Source organism: Drosophila suzukii, chromosome 2L (assembly GCF_043229965.1).
Source record: "Drosophila suzukii chromosome 2L, CBGP_Dsuzu_IsoJpt1.0, whole genome shotgun sequence".
NCBI classification, from domain to species: domain Eukaryota; kingdom Metazoa; phylum Arthropoda; class Insecta; order Diptera; family Drosophilidae; genus Drosophila; species Drosophila suzukii.
The window spans coordinates 12,690,712-12,712,296 of NC_092080.1; the positions used below are offsets into that span (position 1 = coordinate 12,690,712).

Consider the following 21,585-nt stretch of genomic DNA (forward strand, 5'->3'; position numbering starts at 1 on the left):
TAAGAGTATTAATCGAAATCAAACACTCGCAAACTTCATTCGGTCAAAGCTGTCGCCTTGATTGGGTTTTCTAGTTTGGTTTTTTGATTGCATCAAGGTGGGAGTACCGGAGTCCTTTTGAGAGCACAAAAGTTGATTCGCCATCCCTTTGCTAAAAATAAAATATTTTCTGCGTTGTAAAAACAATGCAATTCACTTTTTTTTCGCCACACAAAAGAACAGCCAAACATTTCTACCCGTCGGCGTCCAAAAAGCAATTCTATTTGATGCGGTAAAAGTGTTTGAATTGGAATTTGAATTAATAGGATTAGAATGAAATGACTTTCAATGGGGGTAAATAAATTAAAGTGCCTTTTGCCATCGAATTGAATGCAAATGTTGATTCTGTAACGCTTCCACAAAAGGACTATGGGCAAACGCACAAGAGCACACCAAGCCGACGGAGTTGATATAGGAGCAATCAGATTAGTTGGTTAAAAAGTATTTCCGCATGTAGCAGCAGCAGCAGAAGCAGAAGCATTTTAATTATCGCAATTCCCCAGGGCGCAGTTCAACTAATTGCCCTCCCTTGAGGCGGTATTCTAGTGGCGGGGCTGTGGAGTTGTTCAGATGTCACAATTAAACTATGGCCCCAACTGAAGGACCCCAAGAGGTCCGCCCATGGCATTGAAAGAAAAAATTCATAATACTTTCCAATTGATATTTTCAAAATTTTGACAGTAATATTTTTAACTCTAAAAATTATACTTATAATTCTCAAAAGATACAGAAATTCTATAGGTTAATTCCTAACTTTCTATGCATTTCCTAACAATTTTTATATCAAAAATGTATTTTTTAATTATTTGCAGTTCAACATACATTTTTTCATTATAAGACTATGATTACATTTTGAAATCCAAAAATTATTTCGACGACATAACATAAAGGAAGAAAAAACATAAGGCAAATCCTTAGGAAATATTTTCTAAATAATGTTTAGAAATAGATTTAAGTTAATTAATTGTACCCAGAACAGCATTTGTGCATTGGCGTTTAATTAATAAATAAAGAAATAAATGAAAAATCGACTTTTTCTCACATCAACTAAATGATTTTAATAAAGGAATATTTTTCTTAGTGTACCTACGCACTTTTTGGGACCGTGTTTCTTATCAGTGACTCAAAATGACAAAAACTGCTGGAGTACCCCTAATGGAAAACCACAAAAAAACAAAACCATGTAGAAACGGAAAGTTAAAAGGCGCGTGTTGTGCTGTCCTAGAAAAAATTAGGCATTCCGTGCGAAACGTAAATACGAGATAATCATTTTAATAAATTTCACAGTGATAAATGACTTGGAGCCTCTCTATTTATTTACTATGCTTATATATTTTTCCTGTGTCCTTGTTTCCAGCCGTAGGCATGAATTAGTAATGGGTGATGCTTAGGTTATGGTCTGACTAATTGATGAGAAAAGAACCCTTAATTTAGACAGTTTTTGTGAAAGAAAAGGAACGTTTTTGGATCTCTGTGGTTTTATTACTAGATATAAAATAAATTATTAAAAAAAAAATTTTATAATTTAAAAAGCCTATACAAATTGTAAAAAAATTAATAAAGATTAATGTAGAATAAAATAAAGCTCATCCTGACAATTCCTCTTTGTTTTTCTGCAGTTAACTAACCGCACATTTTACTTACCAAAAATTACTTTGCAAGGGAGCAGCTGTTAAAAAGAACTGGCGGATGTGTCGAGTGTTTTTAATTTTCGCTTCAGCAGTTTTGGTTCCGCTTGCCCCTCCCGATCCCCGAAAAAAAGTCAATTGTTTGTTTGGCGCATTATGCAAATTATGAAACTACAAAAGAAAACTTTTAGGATTTTTACGCCATATTTCGTTGGGCCACAGCTGTTGACATTTTTCGCCAATTTTTGCCGAGCGAAGCGAGCGAACGGAAATTGTTCACAGATTAAAAACGCAAATAGTTTTTACGTATGACAATATTTCTCCGCTTTTATTTGATATATAATATGTGTATAATCCAAGACTTAGGGGTCTAATACAATTCGATTCGTAGAAATGATGCAGCGCCGGTAGAAAAGTTTTACCACAGTTAATCGTAGATCTACAGCTAAGCTACATAATAAATATGCCATAATAATAATTCGATAAATATCTAAATATTTGGATGTTCATATGTGATTCATACTTAAAACAGTATTCAATATGCAATTAATCGCTAGTCGAAATTTGGCCCGATTATCGCTCGTATGGGTGTGATAAGGAAAGTGTAACAAAAAACAAACTGGCGATTTATAGCACATATATAACTAACTCTAAACAATTGCACAAAACAAAAGGTTCGCATAGATACATAATTCGTGACTTGTGTGATTTGTTTCGATACATGTTCGATTGTTTTGTGTTCTTGGTATTTTGGTTTCTTTAAGTGTTCCTTGTGGGTGTTGTGTATTTACATAAATGAACTACAAACCTAGAAAAATGAGTGAGATAAGAATATCAACAAATCATACATTTGGCATGTATTTTATGTAAGTGTAAATGTATATGGCGGCCATTAGGAAACCCATTTTGCCAACTCATCCCGAAATGAGCGAAATATCCAAGCGTTCCGATTCCTCATCCATCTCCCCTTTGGCACCAGTTCTAAGCCAATGGCGTTGGCGACATTGTGGCACGTGTCGTTCTGGTGGGCGACTTGGTGGGCGTGGCAGCTCCACTGCTGTTGCCACTGCCGCAGCCACCATTTCCATGAAGTCGGAAAAGTTCACCCACCGTGATGGCCACTTGGACGGCACCTTTTCCCTCCAGCACATCGGCAGCGCAGCAAATTAGGTTCTACAAAAATAAGATTTACACAAATAAATTAAAATTTCATTGTGAGAAAATGGCGATTTTCTTTGTTATGTTTTCTCCGCAGGCGATCAAAGTAAAATAAATATTTTGGATTTTGTATGAATTGGTTTTTGAAATATAACAGGCCGAAAATTAAAAAAAGTTTTGTTCAACCTTTAAAATTTTATAAATACATTTAAAACAATTATAAAATTGTATGTTCTTTCATTCAAATTTCAATAATTTACTGTTACGATCTAATTATTGCCAAAATATTTATTTTATTTATTTAATAAGTCCCAGCCCTCCACAGTTTTCAAGCAACTGGATTAGGTATTCACTAATTGATGAATCGTTGATGACATCGTGGTTCGTGTCTTAGCTTAGCACAATGACCGTAAAACTGAAAACTTCTAAATCGGGTTGTTACAGAAATCTTTTCCACAAAAATTTCGTTAAATTTCTCAAATAAACAAATTTAAACGTCTTTTTTTGAAAGAGATTTCTGTGACAGCTCCAAATGCAATACATCATTTTTTTGGTATAATTTTCATATATTTTGCTCTTTGATTCCACTTGTATATATAGCGTTTATTTGACAGGTGTGCTTAAATTTAAATGCAACTGCTTTTATTTTCATTTGGTTTGGAAGTAAACTTATGGAATATTCCTCTGACAAATGCTGACAAAAAGATTTGGCTTTAATTTTCATTTTGGAGATTTCATATATATATTTTTCAGGATTTATGCGTGTTAAATATGTGTTTTTTTATAAAAATTAATGACTGATTACAGCTGCTTCAAATGCCTTGTCTTCTTTTAATAATTTTGTTAGACAAAATATATATTTCTGATTTTAGACGCTAGATAAATATATATATTTATATTATTTCTTTTCTGAGTGTTAGAGATTGTGCTTCTTGTAGAAATTTGATTAGACTTCATTTTGTTTTCCCTCTTTTAAGTACAAGTTTAAGCTTAAATTAAATAAATAATGTATAATGTTAGGAATGTTGTTAGCACATATTGAAGTTTAGTCAAGTAAACTTGGTTGTAAATTAAATTGGTACAGAAAAGCGTCGTTCTTGAAAATTTATTAGTGACAAATTATTGCTTTCGACAAGGATAGATACTATATTGATTATAGAATGTAGGCAGAATAGACTGTCGCCGCTCTTCAGTCAAAGGCACTATTTTGTGATCATTATTTGCATTTAAATGGTCATCTTTATATTAAATTGTGCGCATTTAAATTGATTCGAGAAAGTGAGTGATGTATTGTATGTGATGTATTTAAGAAAACTTGTTCGGACTATTTTTTGACACATTTTGTTTGTACATCAAAACTATTTTTAAGATGGAACCATTTTATATGACTTTTAGATATATCAAAAACGAATAAACGAAAGTCAATGGACTACTAATGTAAAAAGTAAAGTGCACATGACAAAATGTATTTTCCTTCTACTGATTTGGTAAACTGTATCCAGAAGAATCCTTCTGAAATTGGTACATTGGTTGGCTATATACTTTTAACTTCATTTTATAACTATTTCACGGTTTCTACAACTATTTTGAGTGTCCCTGCTTCCAGTAAAACCATACATCTCCAAACCCCTCCAGTAGCTACTTCTAACGATAACTACCAGAATTAATTGTCCATCAAACTATAACAAGTCTCTTTCCTTTTTTTCCCATCTTAACCATCTAATTGGTATTTGTATATCGTATCATCTACCTGTATCTATGCTAATACATTTTCTTAATGATTTTCATAAATCTTTTTTTTGCCAAAATTAAATTTAAATAAAATTTGTTTCGTTGTAACTTAGGTCAATCGCGTTATTTAATGGTTAGTATAAATACAATGAAATGAAGCGCATTGTTGTTTTTCTTTCAGTTCAACACGACTTGAGACGTGGTTAAGCAAATGCAAGTTTAAAATTATTTTTTATGTTCTTAATCCAATTTAGAGTTCAATAGCTTGTACATGAACTAGGAATATGTGGTTATAATGGGGTTACTATAAAACGGCCCTTTTAAAATTATTTTTGTATGGGTATGCACAATCGAAATCCTTTCAAGGTAACATCTTTTTATGAGGGTAATACAAAAATATTAATTTTTCACGACAATAAAGATAGTTAAAGGACGTCGTATATTTTTTAGGTAGAAAACGTCATCATCATCATAAACTAAACACTAATAGTTGTCATTTCTAATATTTGAAAGTGTGTATTTGTGAGGTACTTAAATATTATATAGTTTGAAAGTATACCTATTAATTTTAAACAATAAAATAAACTTAAAATCATAGAAAGTATAGAAAAAGTCGATTCAAAGGAACTTTAGGTTGGAACTCAAAAAAGAGCATTTGTATTTTTTGGAACTTACATTTTTACTATTTAAGTAGAATGTATGTTTAACCTTAAACTGTGCATACCCTTAACAATTTGTAGAGAAATTCGAGCCAAAAATTGAATACAATTTCAAAGTCTTTGGGTTTCCTTTCAATTAAATGCCTCACAAGTTGCCTGTTCGTTTTGTTGTCTTTTGGGGGATTTAAATTTCTTAGATTAAAAGTTAGGTATATAATGTTTCATAAATATGGGGTGTAAGCCTAAGCAGTAAACAAAAAGCAGCCTCAAGAAGTCACGACCAACTCGTATTTTGAATCTTAGTTCTACTGGCAAACCAAGGCAAACAAAAAAGAAGCTATACTATATAGACTAGCCGGGCAACGGGAAGAAGACCAGCCAGAGGAAAGTGGCGATGAAAACGCATGACAAGATCACTGTCAGGGTGTGGGAATCGTGCTTTAATATTGAAGTTCCAGCTTCGTTAGTCTTGGCCTTTATTTTCTGCTCGAGCTGCTTGTTTTTCTCCTTCGGCAAATAGATGCTGAAGACCTCCAGTTTCTGCTTGCCACTCTTTTGCTGCTCGAAGAACTCGATGCGCTTGCTGATGGCTTCCTTGGTGGCGTTGTCCAGTGAACTCTCATCCTTCAAGTCCTCCGATTGTTTCGGTTGCGGTTGCTCCAGCTTCTCGTCTATAACTTGATAATGACCCGCCGGTCCTGCGGCGGCCACATCGTGCTCATTCTCCACAATCGTGTGCAACTTTCTATTATTATTATTGCCCTGGAAATTGTGCTGACCATGGGCGCTCAGCAGATTGTGCTTGATTTTCTCATAGGTTTTTTGCTTGGCCTTCAGCAGCATTTGACCCACTGTCGCCAGTTGCTGCTGCCGTTTGCCTATGTCATCATCATCACGATCCTCAACCCCATCATCATTTTCAGCCCTTGGCTGGCCATTCTCATACAAAACATGCTCTAGCTGCTGCTGTTGCTGCTGCAACTGCAACATCTGTTCTTGCTGTTGGCTGCAGGTAGTTGGCTCACTGAATTGCTCTTGCTCGAAGTGTTGCTGCTGTTGCTGCTGCAGCTGAAGATGATGATGAAACTGCTGATGATACGGATTCTCATCCAGGGCAATCAGAGCGGACACTGTGCGCAGTAGGGCCAATGCATTGGGCACTTTATCAATATGGTTGCTGCTGTAGTCGCCATCGTTGGTGCATTGCATGTTGCTGGCATTGCTGTTGCTGCTGTTGCTACTGATGTTGTTGTCATCATCTTGGACATAAACATCAGCATCATAGTCATCGTCAGCACGTGGCAATTGTGGTTGTTGCGGTTCAATTTGTGGCACAACATCTTCACAGGAGCAAATCAACTCCTGCAACCAACACCAATAACAGATGCATCAGTTTCTTGTTTGTATTTTTGGGTATTTTTTTTTTGGGTGTATGTGTTTGTGTGGATTGTGTATTTGTGTAGGTGTTTGGGGGTTCAACACTTAAAACTAAACTACAAATGTCCAGGACCAATATGGAAAGCACTCAGCATAGTAAAGCATTCAACCAAAGTCACCTTAAACCCTTAAGCTACACAATAACTACAACTACGTAAGATTAAATTTTAAGGAGTACAGTGCGTTTCGTAGCTTGGGAATTCATAAACTATTATTAACATTTTACATTTAATTTATAATTCAATTTTTTTTTTAACCTTTAACTTAGGTTTGTATAAAAAAGATTTAATTTGTATTGTACTAACAATAAGAAAATGCAGAATTTAGACATCATTGAAATTTATATTATTTATTTTTATTTATTTCATTTCGTTCCCCAATCAAAATGCACTGTACTTCAAAAGTTAAGAATAAGATATCATCTACGCACCTCATCTACTCCAATGCGCCGACATGCCTCCAAAAAGTTGTCCACATTACGGCGACACCTGGCCATGGTCAACTTGTTCTGGAATACAAAATAGGGCACGTTAATTAAATCGGAAATTAAAAATAAAAATCCAACACACTCACCACACCAGGTGATGGCACATGAATGCTGGCCACCGAACGTGGACGCACATAATTGGCCAGATGGCACAGTATTACACCATCCGTCAGAGCAGAGGCAATATCCACAGGCAACGTCATCTTTAAACGCGTTTCAATGATCTGTAAAAATAGGTAACTATTTAACTGCTTTCCTGATTACCAAGTAATCCCTCCACACTTACACTCCTCAACTGCGACATCAATTCGGTTTCCTCCCTTTGGCGATCAAATTCCCTTCGCATGGTAAAGCTCAGCTTCTCCGCGGGAATGTCATGGTTCCAGGTCACCGAACGGTGTGTCTTCACTGTACCCAGCTTGGTGGTGGAGCTAACTGGCGATTTTATGGTGGTACTGCTGGCGAGTCCCGCTGCAGATGTCACTCCTCCACCATTGGACGTATTGAATTTATTTGTGCCATTTTTCATGGGACTCTGGGGCTTAACGTAGCCCAAACAATCCGATGGAATGGCAGAGGGAATGCCGGATGTGGAGGCCGGCTTTATTTCCGTATTCCGAGAAGGTATAACCTTCTGTATTGGTTTCTTTGGTATAACAACATCATCGGCTCCATTCCCATTTCCGTTTCCATTTCCGTTCCCATTATGACCGTTCTGATTGCTATTCTGTTTCATAATGGACTTTGGCAGTGTGTTGGAGGAAGATCCGTTGGAGATAGCCGGCGGCGACGGGGATAGATCCTCTTCGTCATTGGGACTGTGGTTGGCATTCGGATGCTTCTGCTTGTAGACGCTGATCTCCTGGTTGCGCTGCTGTTTCAGGGCCTCCTTGTATTCCCTGTTCGAAAAATAGCCGTCATTTAATATATGAATATTTATACTTTAGACAACCACTCACTTATATGTCTGAATATTGCCGAGGCCCTTTCCGGATTTCCCATTGGCATGGTGAACAGTGCGCTCCTGGTGGTCGATCATGATGTCCTCGTCCTGATCCGGCGACGAACTATTACTAGAGCTATTCGAGTGCGCATAGCTCAACTTGCAGGGCGATGCCGCAGGACTCAGGGTGAGGCTCTCATCCACAATGGTGCTAGTGCTGGAGGTGAGGGATGCATCCATCAGATCCGCATGCGAATGCACCGCACTTGGCAGCGTCCTGGGCAAAGTGGCAGCCGCCGAACTGGACACACAGTGCAGAGGTGAATCCGTTTTGGATTTAGTAGGGACATCGTGCGACCAGCGCTTGTCGAGACCATCGCTGGTGCTATAACCCGAATCGACCTGATGTCTTCGCTGGTTATTACTGCTGCCAGTGGTGCTGGCTTCAAGGACATTGCCGCTGGAATTGTGGCGAGGAGCTCTGCGCAGTGTGGTGTATCCATCGTAGTTGCCACCGGAACGGGAACCCTTCTCGTCCTTGGTGGCCTGCGTCTCTAGAAATTTGAACACATGCACCAGGCCACGCATGCAAAGCTGTAAGGGATTAAAAACGGGATTAATTAATATATTAGATAAATCATATTAGATGATATCAACTCACACTAGCTGGGGGCGAGGTCAGAGGATTATTCTCCAGCTGCAGCTCTACCAAGGTGCTCATGTGACGAATCTCCAGGGGCAGACTAGCGATCTTGTTGTTGCTCACATCCAGGGATATCAAACTCAAACAGGTTAGTTCCCTGGGCAGATACATCAAATGATTGCTCCTCAGCGAAAGCGAACGCAGAGTTCTCAGCTCCCCCAGACGAGCAGGTAAGTTGGCCAGTTGATTATACGATGCATCCAGATCGGTCAGAGTCTGATCCAATCGACCCAGTTCGTCTGGCAACGAGGCCAATCGATTGTTGGATACCAGAAGAACCTGTAGGGGCAGGAAACATATCTCCCGGGGTAGTGAGGATAGCTGATTGCTGCGCAAATCCAAATAGGTTAGCGAGGACAGCTGCTTCACCGATTCCGGAATGCTGCGAATCGTATTGTGATATAGCAGCAGGGTCTCCAAAAACGCAAACGTCGTGACTTCTTCGGGCAGCTCGGCGAATCTATTTCGGGACAGATCTGTAAGTAAAAGCAGAGGGCATACATTAATTTGGAATCCAACTGGGGGATGTTGAGTGAACCCGAACCCTTGTTCCATTTGACACGCACTTTCATTCCCATTCCCTCCCTACATTTGCACTCCACGCCACAGTGGAGCGCCTGACCTCAATCTGCCGGCAATTTGATTCGCCTATTCCGGCAAACAGGAAAAGTAATGCAAATAAGAACGGGTTAGTCGACTTTCAGATGCCCTCGAAGGGTCTATTATTACAATTTGAAACAAAAGGTATTAAGGTACAAAATTATATCTGTTAATGAGATGTAAACATATCTTGTAAAAAAGTTGTGTTTTATTATTTGTAATGATCTTATCTGGTTTTATCTAAAATGAATTGGTAATAAATTCAATTTGGAATATATTTTTGCTCTATGTACCACCTTTATTATAAAAAACCACATCAACAAAAACCCCATGTTTTATTTACAAACATTCTCTAAAATCCTTATATACCCCGTTCTTAATTCCCGCGAGAATTCCAAAAAGTGGGCAAGTGCCTTTGGAGTGAGCAATTAATTTACTAAATGAATTTGCATGCAAAATGAGCCCAAACAGAACGAAAACTGCGACTTTGTGGGGGAGTGCTTATGAATAAATCAACCAAAAAGAAGAAAGAGGAAAACACAGAGGCAGATACAACGAAGCATTTTCAAAATTGTGTTGCATTTCATTCGAAATTTTTAAAAATAAAATTTGGTTGATATGAAAATTGCAGTGGATTTATAATTACATTTGTATACGAATACTTTAAAAACATCAACGATTAATAAATCTTTTTTTTTAAGACAATACATATAAAAACAAAATATTTTCTTTTGTGTAAGAAAGCAAAGCGTAATCAACATTAAATTGTGCGCAAAGTTTCAGGGAAAACGAAAGGAAAATTAAGCATAAAGACATTTTTGCGAAATTGGGCAGATCGTGGTGTGATAAGAGTGTAGAGAGAAAAACATTTTATTGGCAATTACATGTGTGCGAAAGGATGACATAATATCTATATTTTCCCAAGAGGCGGGTAAAAAGGTTTTAAATATTTTTTTTCCATATATATACATATTTTCCAACTCATAATACACTAAAATATCGGAAATAATAAATGACAATTAGTTAATAACAAAAAAAAATATTTTTGACTACCAAAATAAATCTAAAGATCTGATTCCCTTTTAGAAATAAATCAAATTTCTAGGAAATAATTCTATATCTCAAGTATTAGGTCTAAAAATGAGATTTCGTTCACTTAAGAGGATCTTTTGGAAGGAGGAAGCCTTACTAACGGTGATCCTTGTAGTTGGTATAACTATTGCGTACTACGTCCTGATGAATATTGTGCTGCCGGAGCTGCTGAATATTGGGAGTCCAGGATACATGTTCCTCAAACTGCTAGGATTCCTTCTGTTTTCCAACATCATGTCCAACATGGCCATGTGCATGCTGGTGGATCCAACAGTCGATCTCAGGCACTTAAATCTGCAATTTGAGTTAAGAAAGCCAAGTAATGACTGGCACGAGTGCCGAAAGTGTGAGATTTTGGCTCCTCCTCGATCCCATCACTGTAGGGTATGTGGGGTTTGTATTCTAACGAGGGATCATCACTGCTACTTCTCCGCTTGCTGCATCGGATATGAAAACTATCGATACTTCTTCTACTTTGTGTTCTACACATTTGTGGCTTCTTTTATATCATTCATAGCCAGCAGCATATTCTGGTTCGTGCTACACGGTGGCAGCTATGAAATCCCAGTCGGCCGTTTTCAGTTTATATGTCTCTATATTTTGATGCTGGTCGTGCTAGGTGTGTCTGCTTGGGAATTATACACTTGTTGGCCAATTGTTCGATATGGGGCCACCTATTTTGAAGCCAATTCCAGGAACTTTTCGTATGATCAGGGAATGAGATCAAACCTAAAGATGTTTTTTGGTCAGCGAATGCATTGGACTTGGATCTCTGCATTTATTCCAAGCCATCTGCCACACGATGGTATAAACTGGAGAAAAACAGATGCCTGTAAAGGCGATTGGGCCGTTCAAAAGACCATATAGAATTATAGATTTATTTATCTCAGCTTAAAAATTATTCATTATAATTTATAATGTTAAGAAATTTCCAAAAACCTAGTTTTCATTAAACATATAGTAAAAATCTACATGTTCAAGTAGTGGAAAGCAAGTTTCAAAAATTTCAATAAACTTTTTGTTGGCAAGTTTTCAACTTCATCAAGTAGTTGAAGCACTTGGCAAACAGTGCGTACGAAATTGGTGAATTTTAATAGCCGTATCGTAAAAATTAACGAACCGCGGACCAGTCTTGCCTCTTCACCTTCCTTCTGGCGTATTTTACGCAACTTGCCAAAACACAGTGAAAACCAGAAATGAGCAATTGCGAGGCAAGAAAAACTGGCTAGCCTGAATGAGTGACTGAGTGACTGACTGAATAACTGACTACCAACTGGCGACAGCCGAGAAGTGATTTACGCATTGTGGGGAGTCGCTGGGACTAGACTTTGTAGACTATACATATATCTTCCTGCGGACAAAGGCGATGAATGAATGGGAGCTTGACTTCGGTAGCTTCTAGACATTAACCTGCTCCTACTGCGTTGCATACTATATGAGCTCACAATGATGCAACGCTAGAGGGCGGCAACGTCTTTACACTTAAAAAAAGGGGAAAACTTAAAATCACACATCAAGAAAGGGTTAAAAATTATTATTTTCTGCATAAGACTATAAATATATTTAAATTTTTAAACAAAAGTGTTTATATAATTATTAGATTACTTTAAATTAATTCCAGCAACCGAAAGCATTTCTAAACTCTATTAAAACATTTTATTTTAATATCCTTTCTATGCCCCTACATTTTTCCGCAGTAGTGCAGTATCCTTTTTCCTTGCATTCTATCAAGTTGAATAAACCTTTGCCGGCCAATGACGTCGGGATGAGAAGGCTTAGAGTTGAAAAGTTCGTTCGAGGATGCGGATGCGGAAATTGGATTTTCCTGATGCGGAGGCATCATCAATTTAGGACAAAATGTGAACAGGAGCGACTTTGTACTTTGAACCTGCAGACCCGTGACGTTGATATTTTTTATCTCTAGCGACACCTGCTCAATTGTGCTCTCACTGGCAGTTTTCCAAGAGTTTCCACTCTATTTCCCCGACCGCTCCTTACTTTTTATTTTTTGCCACACAGCTGGCTTTTGGCCAACTTCAACGCAATGCGACAGGCGAAAATGTGTTTTTTACGTCTCGCCAAATAAATCACAACATTTTTGACGCGCCAAAAAAAATGTAAAGTGCCATCGCTGTTTTTGTTTGCATTTTTTATTGTTCCTGTTTCTTTTTAATTATTTTTTTTTGACCCACCTGAGGCTCAGTATAATGTCATAAATATTGCAGAAATTGTCCTCAGACCACGCAGGCGGCATTTATGAAGCTAAAAAAAAGGGTGTGCTCCGGGATATGGAACAAACATGGATTCGAGCAACGCCCAAAGTCAACTTTGGCAACAGACACGCATAACGAGGAGTAATATGATGATGTAAGTGGAGCAGGGAACGACTAAGTTATGACCCTCTTTGGAGGTGCAGTTCGTAAATAAGTACTTTTTAATAGCACAAAATTGTTAGCTTAACAAAGATATAAGCACATTTAATTTTATATGGTATTTTTATTTAATAATTTTATAAGGAAAGGTTTTCAGATCGTTCACCTTAAATGATTAGGATTTTTTGTATCAAATTCAAAGTGTATATTTCACAAAATATCTGAATATATTTATTTATGGTTGCAATAAACATGTATGTATAAGTCGACAGAGGGATAAAGAGAATATGCCATAAATAAAGAGATACGAAGATAAGATTGATAACAACTTGATAAAATCACCTGATTGATAGGATAAGATAAGCAAGTATATTAAAATTATATACACATACGATGCTTATCAATGCACTCTAAAATGCAATTACTAAAAAAACCGTAATGCATTATGAAAATGAAAAGTTTTGTAAAAATATGTATAGAATATTACTCAATCTTAACCCTCCACATCCTTGCATACCCTGTAGGTTAAGTGGATTGGACCACGAAAAAAAGAGGGTCCCATGTGGCAGACATTGAGTGGCATTTGGACTTTGAAGGGCGTGGGCTCAAACAGGAAGCGGCAAAAAATTAAATTGATGCCGCTCCAATGGTATTGGCAAATGGAGCTTTATTTCTTTTATTTTTTTTTTTTGTAAATCTGTGGTCTAGCCATGTGGGCGTCGACTTATTCAGCAATGAAGAATGGACCTAGAGCACGTGCCCCAAACTGTCTCGACTTTATTTGGTTCGGGGTCTTTAGTTTTTATTTCGTTGTGGCCCAATATGAATTTTTTTGTGGATGTGGAAGCCACTACATGTCCGCCCATTTATATTGACTGACCATTAGGCCAACGAAGGGGCACAAATGGGTACAGTAGATTCTATTGATGGATTTATTGAAATTAATTTGTTTGAGTGTTATTGCTAAATTGGTGGGCTTTAAGTGGGGCGATGAAATTATGAATCATTGTGCATTAGGGAGAATACATTTAGTGGGAATCGTAAAATCATATAAAGGAAAAGGGAGAGCTTTATAAATAAATTGGAATCATAATATGACTAAGAAAGAGTGACAAATATCTTAAAGTATTTCAAACTTTTAAACTTATTTTTCACACAAAGACTGTTTCTGAAAATATTTTTTATCGCATAACATATTCCAATTGCATACAGACTGTTGGTTTCTGAAAATATTGTTTATCGCATAGCATATTCCAAGAATCAAACAAACAAAGCTGTTAATGGAATTCTTTGAGAATCGAAACCCCCAAGGGAACAATTTAGCAATAAAGTTTTATTTATTTATATTTCACTCTCGGGAATTACATTGGAAACCACTTGAGAAAACTGTCTTATATATAGGGCAATGTCCCAACTATATGCGCACTTAGAACTTATCAAAATAAATAATATGAAAAATCGCGTACTGTTCTTGCCTCATCGATTGATTACTTTTTGATATTGAAAGCTGGAAGCAATCAGAACACAGATACACACCCATACAAGCTGATTTTAATTCCGAATACAAACACACACACCCTCTTCTCTAAGAAAGTCTGTTCCACATTGTTTATTTTAGACGCTGCATTTTCGCGTAGAATTTCTTTTTCATCGCCATACTGTTCTTAATGCTCATTTAATCACAAGGCAAACACTAGAAATCTGTGTTGGCCAAGTGTAAACATCTAGAAAAACAAATATTTAACAAATATTTGGAAGCAGCTATGAATTACTTGTTTTTGTTGCCGCTGCTGATTAATGTTTTTCTTCCAAAATCAAAGTGTAACAGCTGTGTTTACCAAGTTGCATATTTTCTATGTAAGAAATGAAGGGAGATCCAAACAAAGAGCAGAGTCCGGTTTTTCTTACAGTAGTAACTCGTATACCTAACTTTTTTTGAACCAATCTATTTTTAATATACTGTATATGAACTTATTTTTAATTGTATACTTTTAAACCAAAAGATTACAATAGAAGAATATTAAAAAACATTTTTTTTAATTATAAAACAAGTTTGTGGTTTTCTACTTCGGACATATGTTGGAACTTTTAATTTATTCGTGCTATAAAGATGTTAAAATGTAAAAAAAAACGATCTATTAAATGGGTTGTCGATAGATTTTAGCGAATGTCTACTGTAGTCTAAGTGTTTGAAATTAGATATATCTGTATTGCTCTCTTTGCCCCGTTTTATGAAATGTTTATAAAGTAAGTATGTAATCTTGGATGGATTTCAGCTTTTAATAAAAAAAAAAGAAAAACTATTTATTTTAAATGTTTTGTCGTTGGATTTTCACCTCAGCGAGTTTCCACTGTAGTCGAAGTGTTTGTAATCAGATCTATCTTTTTGTTCTCTTTGCTTCGTTCTATGAGCGCGTGCTGTGCACAGCAATTAAGCAACTAGAAGAATTGGCCCCTCGCCTGTTAAGTAATGCTTACACTTATAAATTAATGGAAATGACTCAATGTTTAATTCGCCTTTATCTGTGTCAAGTTTGCATTGCCCTCAATATGGCCAAGATATGAAAGTATGTATATTATAATGCATACATGGCTACATAAGTCGTTCAACTGTAGATAAACAAGCGAGAAGGCGCACAAATTGCATTTATCGCTGAAATAATAATGTTATTTTTAACCCGCAATGGGCACAACGAGGGTGCATTTAGAAATGGATGTAATATAAGGGGTACGTGAACTATATGCCATGGCCAGGGATTGTGTGTGTATACTGTACATTGTATAAAATATCCCCTTATTGAATAATTTGTTTACCAAGAAGCTTTCAATAAGAAATAATATTACTGTGGGAAAATCCAAACACAAGTATTTGCATTATTTGTGTGTATAATTTTGGGTACTTTCAAAATAAAGTTATCATTGTTATGCTAATAAATCAGTTTAAAAAAATTAATAGTTTTATTTTTTATATTTTTTCTCCGCGCTGTTCCAAGAAATTAAGGTGCAATGGACAATTTACAATCCTTTGACATATCAATTTCTTGACGATTTATTCCACAATCGACTTTCTGGGGAAATACTTTATCACAATACCATCTCCAGGCCCAATGCATTTTTTATGTTTTCCCCTGCATTGTGCATGCAAGCCATAAACCGTGCAGTTTGACAGCCACTGGAGATAAGCGACGTGCTGCGGCGGTCGCATTTCCTCTTTTGTCTGCTGCAGACGGAGAATAAATAGTAATAAAAGTACAAAAAACCAGACTAGCTGTCTTTTTATGCCCCATCATATTTACAATGCAAACAACAAATATACGCGTCGGATACACACGACAAAAGCATTTCCCCTCGCTCTATAAGTACACACTTTGTTGTTATGTTTGCCGGGACTTTGACTTCCCCAAAACAGAAAAGATTTCTTGTTCTCGGTCACTTGGCAGACAGTTTACTTGGTATAAAAAAATAATAGTCTTAGCCTCAGGGTGGTGAAAAGCATTGTTACCAAAAGGGTAGCCGTATCAAGTATCTTACTGAAAGAGGATCTTAGACTTCTTCATTCGCATTGCTTGAAAATAAAAAAAGAATTTATACTTATAAAAATAAACATGACAAATATCTGTAATAATATATAATGTATTATAAATAGCAAGTAACTTTTATTTCTTATTATCGTTTTGGGGTACTTCCCCCAAGGTATTCAAATATTGTATAAGAATGGTTCCCAAAAATTTTGGTTTTCTTGATATACTAATTTATGTCGAAGGGTATTTGGTGAATTCATATCGTGCAGTCAAAGACAATGACTCTTTTATAGTTATAAATAGATAGTTGTACTAAGATTTATATTAATAAATTACAAAAAATTTTTATTATTTTAAAATATTAAAAATAAAAAATATTATTAAGTAGAAAAAAATATAAATGTGAATCTGAAATGTGAATGTGAAATCTTTAAAAAAAATAAAATAAAAATGAAGAAAATGTCTAAATTTGTGTTATACCTATAGCAACATTTTCTGGTCCATAAATTAAACTAAAATAGGTTTTAAGCTCTGTATATCTATGCATTTTATAGGTTTAGTATCTACACTTAGTTCAACATGCGGAGGTGAAAACTGCTCTTAAAAAATAATTTTCAAAAATAGAACATTGACCCCTTTAATGCTTTTAAACACAGAACTCAATACAGTATATCCTTCGTAAGGATTATCATAAAACAGTCTGTTTTGGCCTAAAAAAGGCCAAGTGGCCAACACTTTTCGTCAGCTGCTGATTCCTAAGCCGGCGCCAACGCTGCGGTCTGCGCAGCTGCTGTTGCTGCTGCGAGTTGAAGTTGCTGCTGCATGTTGCTGCTGTTGCTGTTGCTGTTGCTGTTGCTACCTTCTTACATTTACTTGGGCTTCTCTACTCACAATTTCTGCCAGAGCCAGCTGCAATTTTTTACCCAATTTTCTCTCTTTTTCCTCTTCGCTGCAATTATTTTAAACAATTTCCTGCCCGCGCGTTGTCATGTTGATTCTTCGGTCTTCTCGATTGACTCTTTCTTATAGCGGCCTTTGTCTAGGTTTTTGTTTATGGTTCTGTTTGATTTACGTGACACGCGTGTTAATTAAACGCCCCAAAGGAATGCACTGCAAAAAAAAAAAGAGTGTGGGGGGTGGAGAAGCCGCCACAACAAATGATTTTAGGAAATGCTGACAGGCGCCTGCCCATTCCATTAATTTCTGTCCATTTTGGGGGTTGCAAAACAGCATGCGTGCAAATAAAGGAAAGAAAAATGGTTGTCCCCACTTTTTTTTCCTTTCTTCGACTTTCTTCTTTTCCTTTAGAATCATTGATTTCTTGGAAACTCGAAACCCTTGTGATTGCAGCCATTAAGGCTAAGAGCTGTTGCCACCTCTTGAGGTCAGACTCCCCCCATTTGCGAAAACCTTTCGTCGAGGGTGGCTTTATTGTTCTCGAAAAGGCAATTTGTAGAGGTTCTTTGGCTAGGGTGTATTTACAAATATTTTCCCTAAAGATTAACCCTTAACGAGAGGTTCAACCTATGTATAACGATTTCCCCCTATATCTCCCATGTTTATTCACACCAAATCCAGCATTTTAATTAGTAATTAGTCACGCCTTCGCAGCTGATGACTCAATTGTTAGTGTGAAAACGCAAGATACTTATTCGAAAAATGAACGAAAACCGGAAGCTCTTGGCGTTTCCAAATGGGGAAGGGTTTTCCAAAGAAGAAGGGATCGTTTCCCCATTTCGAACTGATAGCGCGTGACCATAAGTCACGGATTGTCACAGCTTAATTCACAAAACAAGTCACGTACACGGCGGAAGGGAATTGGAATGGAAGGAAATTGAAAATATATTTCCTAGGTTAGGAAGAGAAACATTTAAAAAATCAGTTAAAAATGTCTCAAATTTGCTTTAATGATATTTAGTAGCTTCGTTTATTTTACTTGTTAAAAAAAACTGTGATTGTCATTATATACCTTTTTTTTGTTCACTAGTTTAAATGCTATCTCGCATTTTATTTGCTTTGTTTTCAATTTAATTTAATTAATCTACCTATCTATCTGATCTATACAAGTTAACTTTAAATTGAATTAATGGCCATGAAATTAAGATAAGTTTTTGATATTTCGGTTTGCTTATGTAGTTTATTTTCAACTGTAGAATGACTGATAAAGGCACAAACAAAAAGTTTATTTTTATAAAATTCTTTGCCTATTCGTTTATCAAATTAGTTTTCAATTTATGACACAATTTATTTTTATCTCTCTGCGGCGGCAATTAATCTTCGCTGTCTAAAAATAATAAAGTCCCTTCTATTCCAGATATTTCCCCCGAAATGCATACATAAATAAAGGTACAGTGCGCTCTCTGACGAGAGAATTTTTCCTGGCAGTAGGATTTTTTAATATGTAATATGATTTATTGTTTTTAATAATTTGTGATCTTTTAGTGTTCATTTTCTATCCAATAAATCTTTATAAGTACTTCTATAGAACAACATTTAAGTCTAAATACATCCAACTCAGATGTTTACAAAATGATAAATTATATAACTATCAAATATTATTTAAAAAAGGTTATTGTTTTAAGTGATTCATTAAATTTTTCCAGTGGAGTAGGTAGAAAAATAGGTAATTGCAATGTCTGAATGCCTTTTTTTTTGTCAAAGTGATTAGATAAAGCCTTGTAACAGTGAAAACTATCTGTTTGTTTTGTCAGTTCTCTCCTTAGGGCACCCACTGTATGTGTATACAACAAACACAAGTGAAAATCGATGAGAGACATGTCCCGTTGTGAGAACATCTGTTCGAGGGTAGCAGCAGCTGTGAGAGGGGGCGGGGTGGTGGGAGAGGGCGGTGGTCGGTGGGTTTTTCGGGTGGGTGATTCGTTTTGGTATTTCCCATTTTCCTGCTGGTGCACACTTTTTGGGCCTAACAAAAACGAAAGTTGGTTGAACTTCGATGAAATTATCGTGCCGGCTGCAGCGAAAAAAGGCAATAATAAGGATAACACGAATAGTGCAAAGTGCCAGAGAGCGAAAAAACGGCGGTAATTATTGTCCTTGAGCGCAGGAGAGAAAGGAAGAGAATGAAGAGCGAGAGAGAGAGCAGCTGATGGGAGGGCAGAAAAAGGAGAAAAAGGGAGAACCTCGACGGCTGCTGCAGATTATTGATTTTCAAGCAACAAAAGGAAAATTCGCTACTGCAAGGGAGATAGGAAAACTTTCTTAACTCACCCGGCACACACAATTTCCCCAGAAAGCCGCACCCTAAAGCTACATATGTACCTTAAACTCTTTCACTACCTTGCAAATTACTAAATTTTGTCTTAATAATTCTTATAATAGTCCGCTGATACAAAAGTATACTTTTGTGCGACAATATAAGACCCTTATTAAGAATTAGCATTGAACTAGGGACTGTTTTTAAATTATAGCGCTACTAAACCGTAAAGAACTATGTACTTTTTATACAAAACATAAATTGGCAATATCAATAATGTTCATAAGGAGGGTTATTATTATGAATACATCGTGTAACTAAATTGGGATACATTTTTTCTTGAGGCTACCTGTTCTTTAAGATTGTAAACCCTTTGGAAGTCTTCAAAATTTTTCGTTAAAATGAAAAGCATATTCAGTGGTACGTTTAATATACAACACTACCGTAATAGAGGATATAATCATTTTTATATTACTAGAAATAAATTTCTTTAAAGTTTTTTAACGTTTAACTAAAAATTTTGAGTTTTAACGTTTAACTAATCATTTTATTTTGTAAGAACTTATAAGAAAGGATTTTAACCCCCAGAGGTTACAGACATACTAGTAGTTCTTTTCTTTGTTCACCCTAGCGAGTTCACACTGTAAGATTAAGGTACCCACCTGCAATAACGGTGTCCGTGAGAGAGTACTTCGTTCCCGTCCTGGGAAAGTCCTTCAGCTTGCGATTGGTCAGGATCAGTTCGCCGCTGAAGTGCGCCTCTTCCAGGATTCGTTCCAGCGAGCGCGTCAGCTGGGAGTGACTGAGGAGGGCGGAGGAGGAGGAGGTGTTTCCATGGCCGGATCCGGTCCCTGATCCCGTTCCAGATCCAGATCCTGGAAGGGAAGCCGACCCGCTGCCGGCGGCATTGCCGACGCCAACCGCGACGCTATGTAGGCGTTGGTAAACCGTTGCTGCCATTTCCCGTGTGGGCGTGGCGATCACACGCACTCACGCCACCAAAACACACACACACACACAAACCGAACTGAAGTGCCGAAGAAATAATACTGGTGACTAAATTTGCACTATTGAAACGCACGCATCTCGATTATTTTTCATTTAGTCTTCGTCTTCATTGATAAGATTTCTCGGAATTTGATTTTCCTTTTGCGGCTTCCTTCTTGCTTCCTCTTCTTTGCCTCCTCACACACACGCGCACTCACACAGACAGGCGGCAGCGGAGCGAACAGCGCGCAGCAAAAATCCAAAAACAAATGAGACCGCGGACTCATAAACAAATTAAACTGTCCGGCTTCATGAACAATATTTATATTTTTTCAAATATTCCAAACGGTCACTCTGCAAATATGTCAAGTGCCTTTAACTAACAGAGGTTATCGATTATTTGACTCATCACTAACGGCGGGAAACTCTCTTCTGTTAACTTTTAACGGAAATGTTAATAAACAACGTCAATTCTTTATTATGTTTAGGCATTTAAGAAATATATTGACAAGTAATACTTTTGAATCAATAAATTTAAGACTTCACTTAAACTTTACAAAAATTAATATTTCTGTGCTAGCTTAAACCTTACAAAAATGTAACAATAACAATTGAACTAAATATATATCTTTTAAACCACTTTTGGTATTGAAAAACTTAAAAACAAGCTATTGTTGTTGATATGTATCGATGTCTGGCTTGAATTTACAAAAAATCGATATTCTAAACATTATTTCCATCCACCTCTAGCTATTCGGTGCTTAGATGGTACCGATCTGTACCAGAATTCATTTTTGATGAGCTAAGGCGCAAACCCACGAAAACATCTTATCTTGAACATAGGTATATGTTAAAATATGTATATGGTAAAAATCTTTATTAAATTCCCTGTAGGAAGTCACTAATGTTCAGATATTTTAATTTCAGAGCAATGGGGAAAGAATGCTTACTTTGCCTAAGGGAGTGCAAAGACATGATAAATATTTTCGAAGGCAGTCGACAAGTGGGTTTCTC

The 21,585-nt window shown here is 36.6% G+C and overlaps 2 protein-coding genes across 4 annotated transcripts; one reads left to right on the forward strand and one right to left on the reverse strand.

Moving 5' to 3' along the window:
* Positions 1–1,966: 1,966 nt before the first annotated feature.
* Positions 1,967–20,839, reverse strand: Lrch (Leucine-rich-repeats and calponin homology domain protein). Of its 3 annotated transcripts, XM_017089522.4 has the most exons (8): positions 20,247–20,839; positions 8,744–9,261; positions 8,099–8,676; positions 7,426–8,038; positions 7,226–7,363; positions 7,083–7,160; positions 5,591–6,577; positions 1,967–2,840 (listed from the first exon to the last, which is right to left on the reverse strand). In XM_017089522.4, exons 1-8 carry the CDS (start codon positions 20,542–20,544, stop codon positions 2,649–2,651), a joined length of 3,402 nt encoding a protein of 1,133 aa, XP_016945011.3. In that variant the 5' UTR covers positions 20,545–20,839; the 3' UTR covers positions 1,967–2,648. The 3 variants fall into 3 exon arrangements, with proteins under 3 accessions (XP_016945011.3, XP_016945010.3, XP_016945009.3); XM_017089521.4 differs by lacking the exon at positions 5,591–6,577 and having other exon boundaries at positions 20,247–20,835; XM_017089520.4 differs by lacking the exon at positions 1,967–2,840 and having other exon boundaries at positions 4,271–6,577.
* Positions 10,489–11,385, forward strand: LOC108007287 (uncharacterized). The gene has a single exon (XM_065868854.2). The coding sequence runs from the start codon at positions 10,526–10,528 to the stop codon at positions 11,342–11,344; it is 819 nt and encodes a 272-aa protein (XP_065724926.2). The 5' UTR covers positions 10,489–10,525; the 3' UTR covers positions 11,345–11,385.
* Positions 20,840–21,585: the final 746 nt, after the last annotated feature.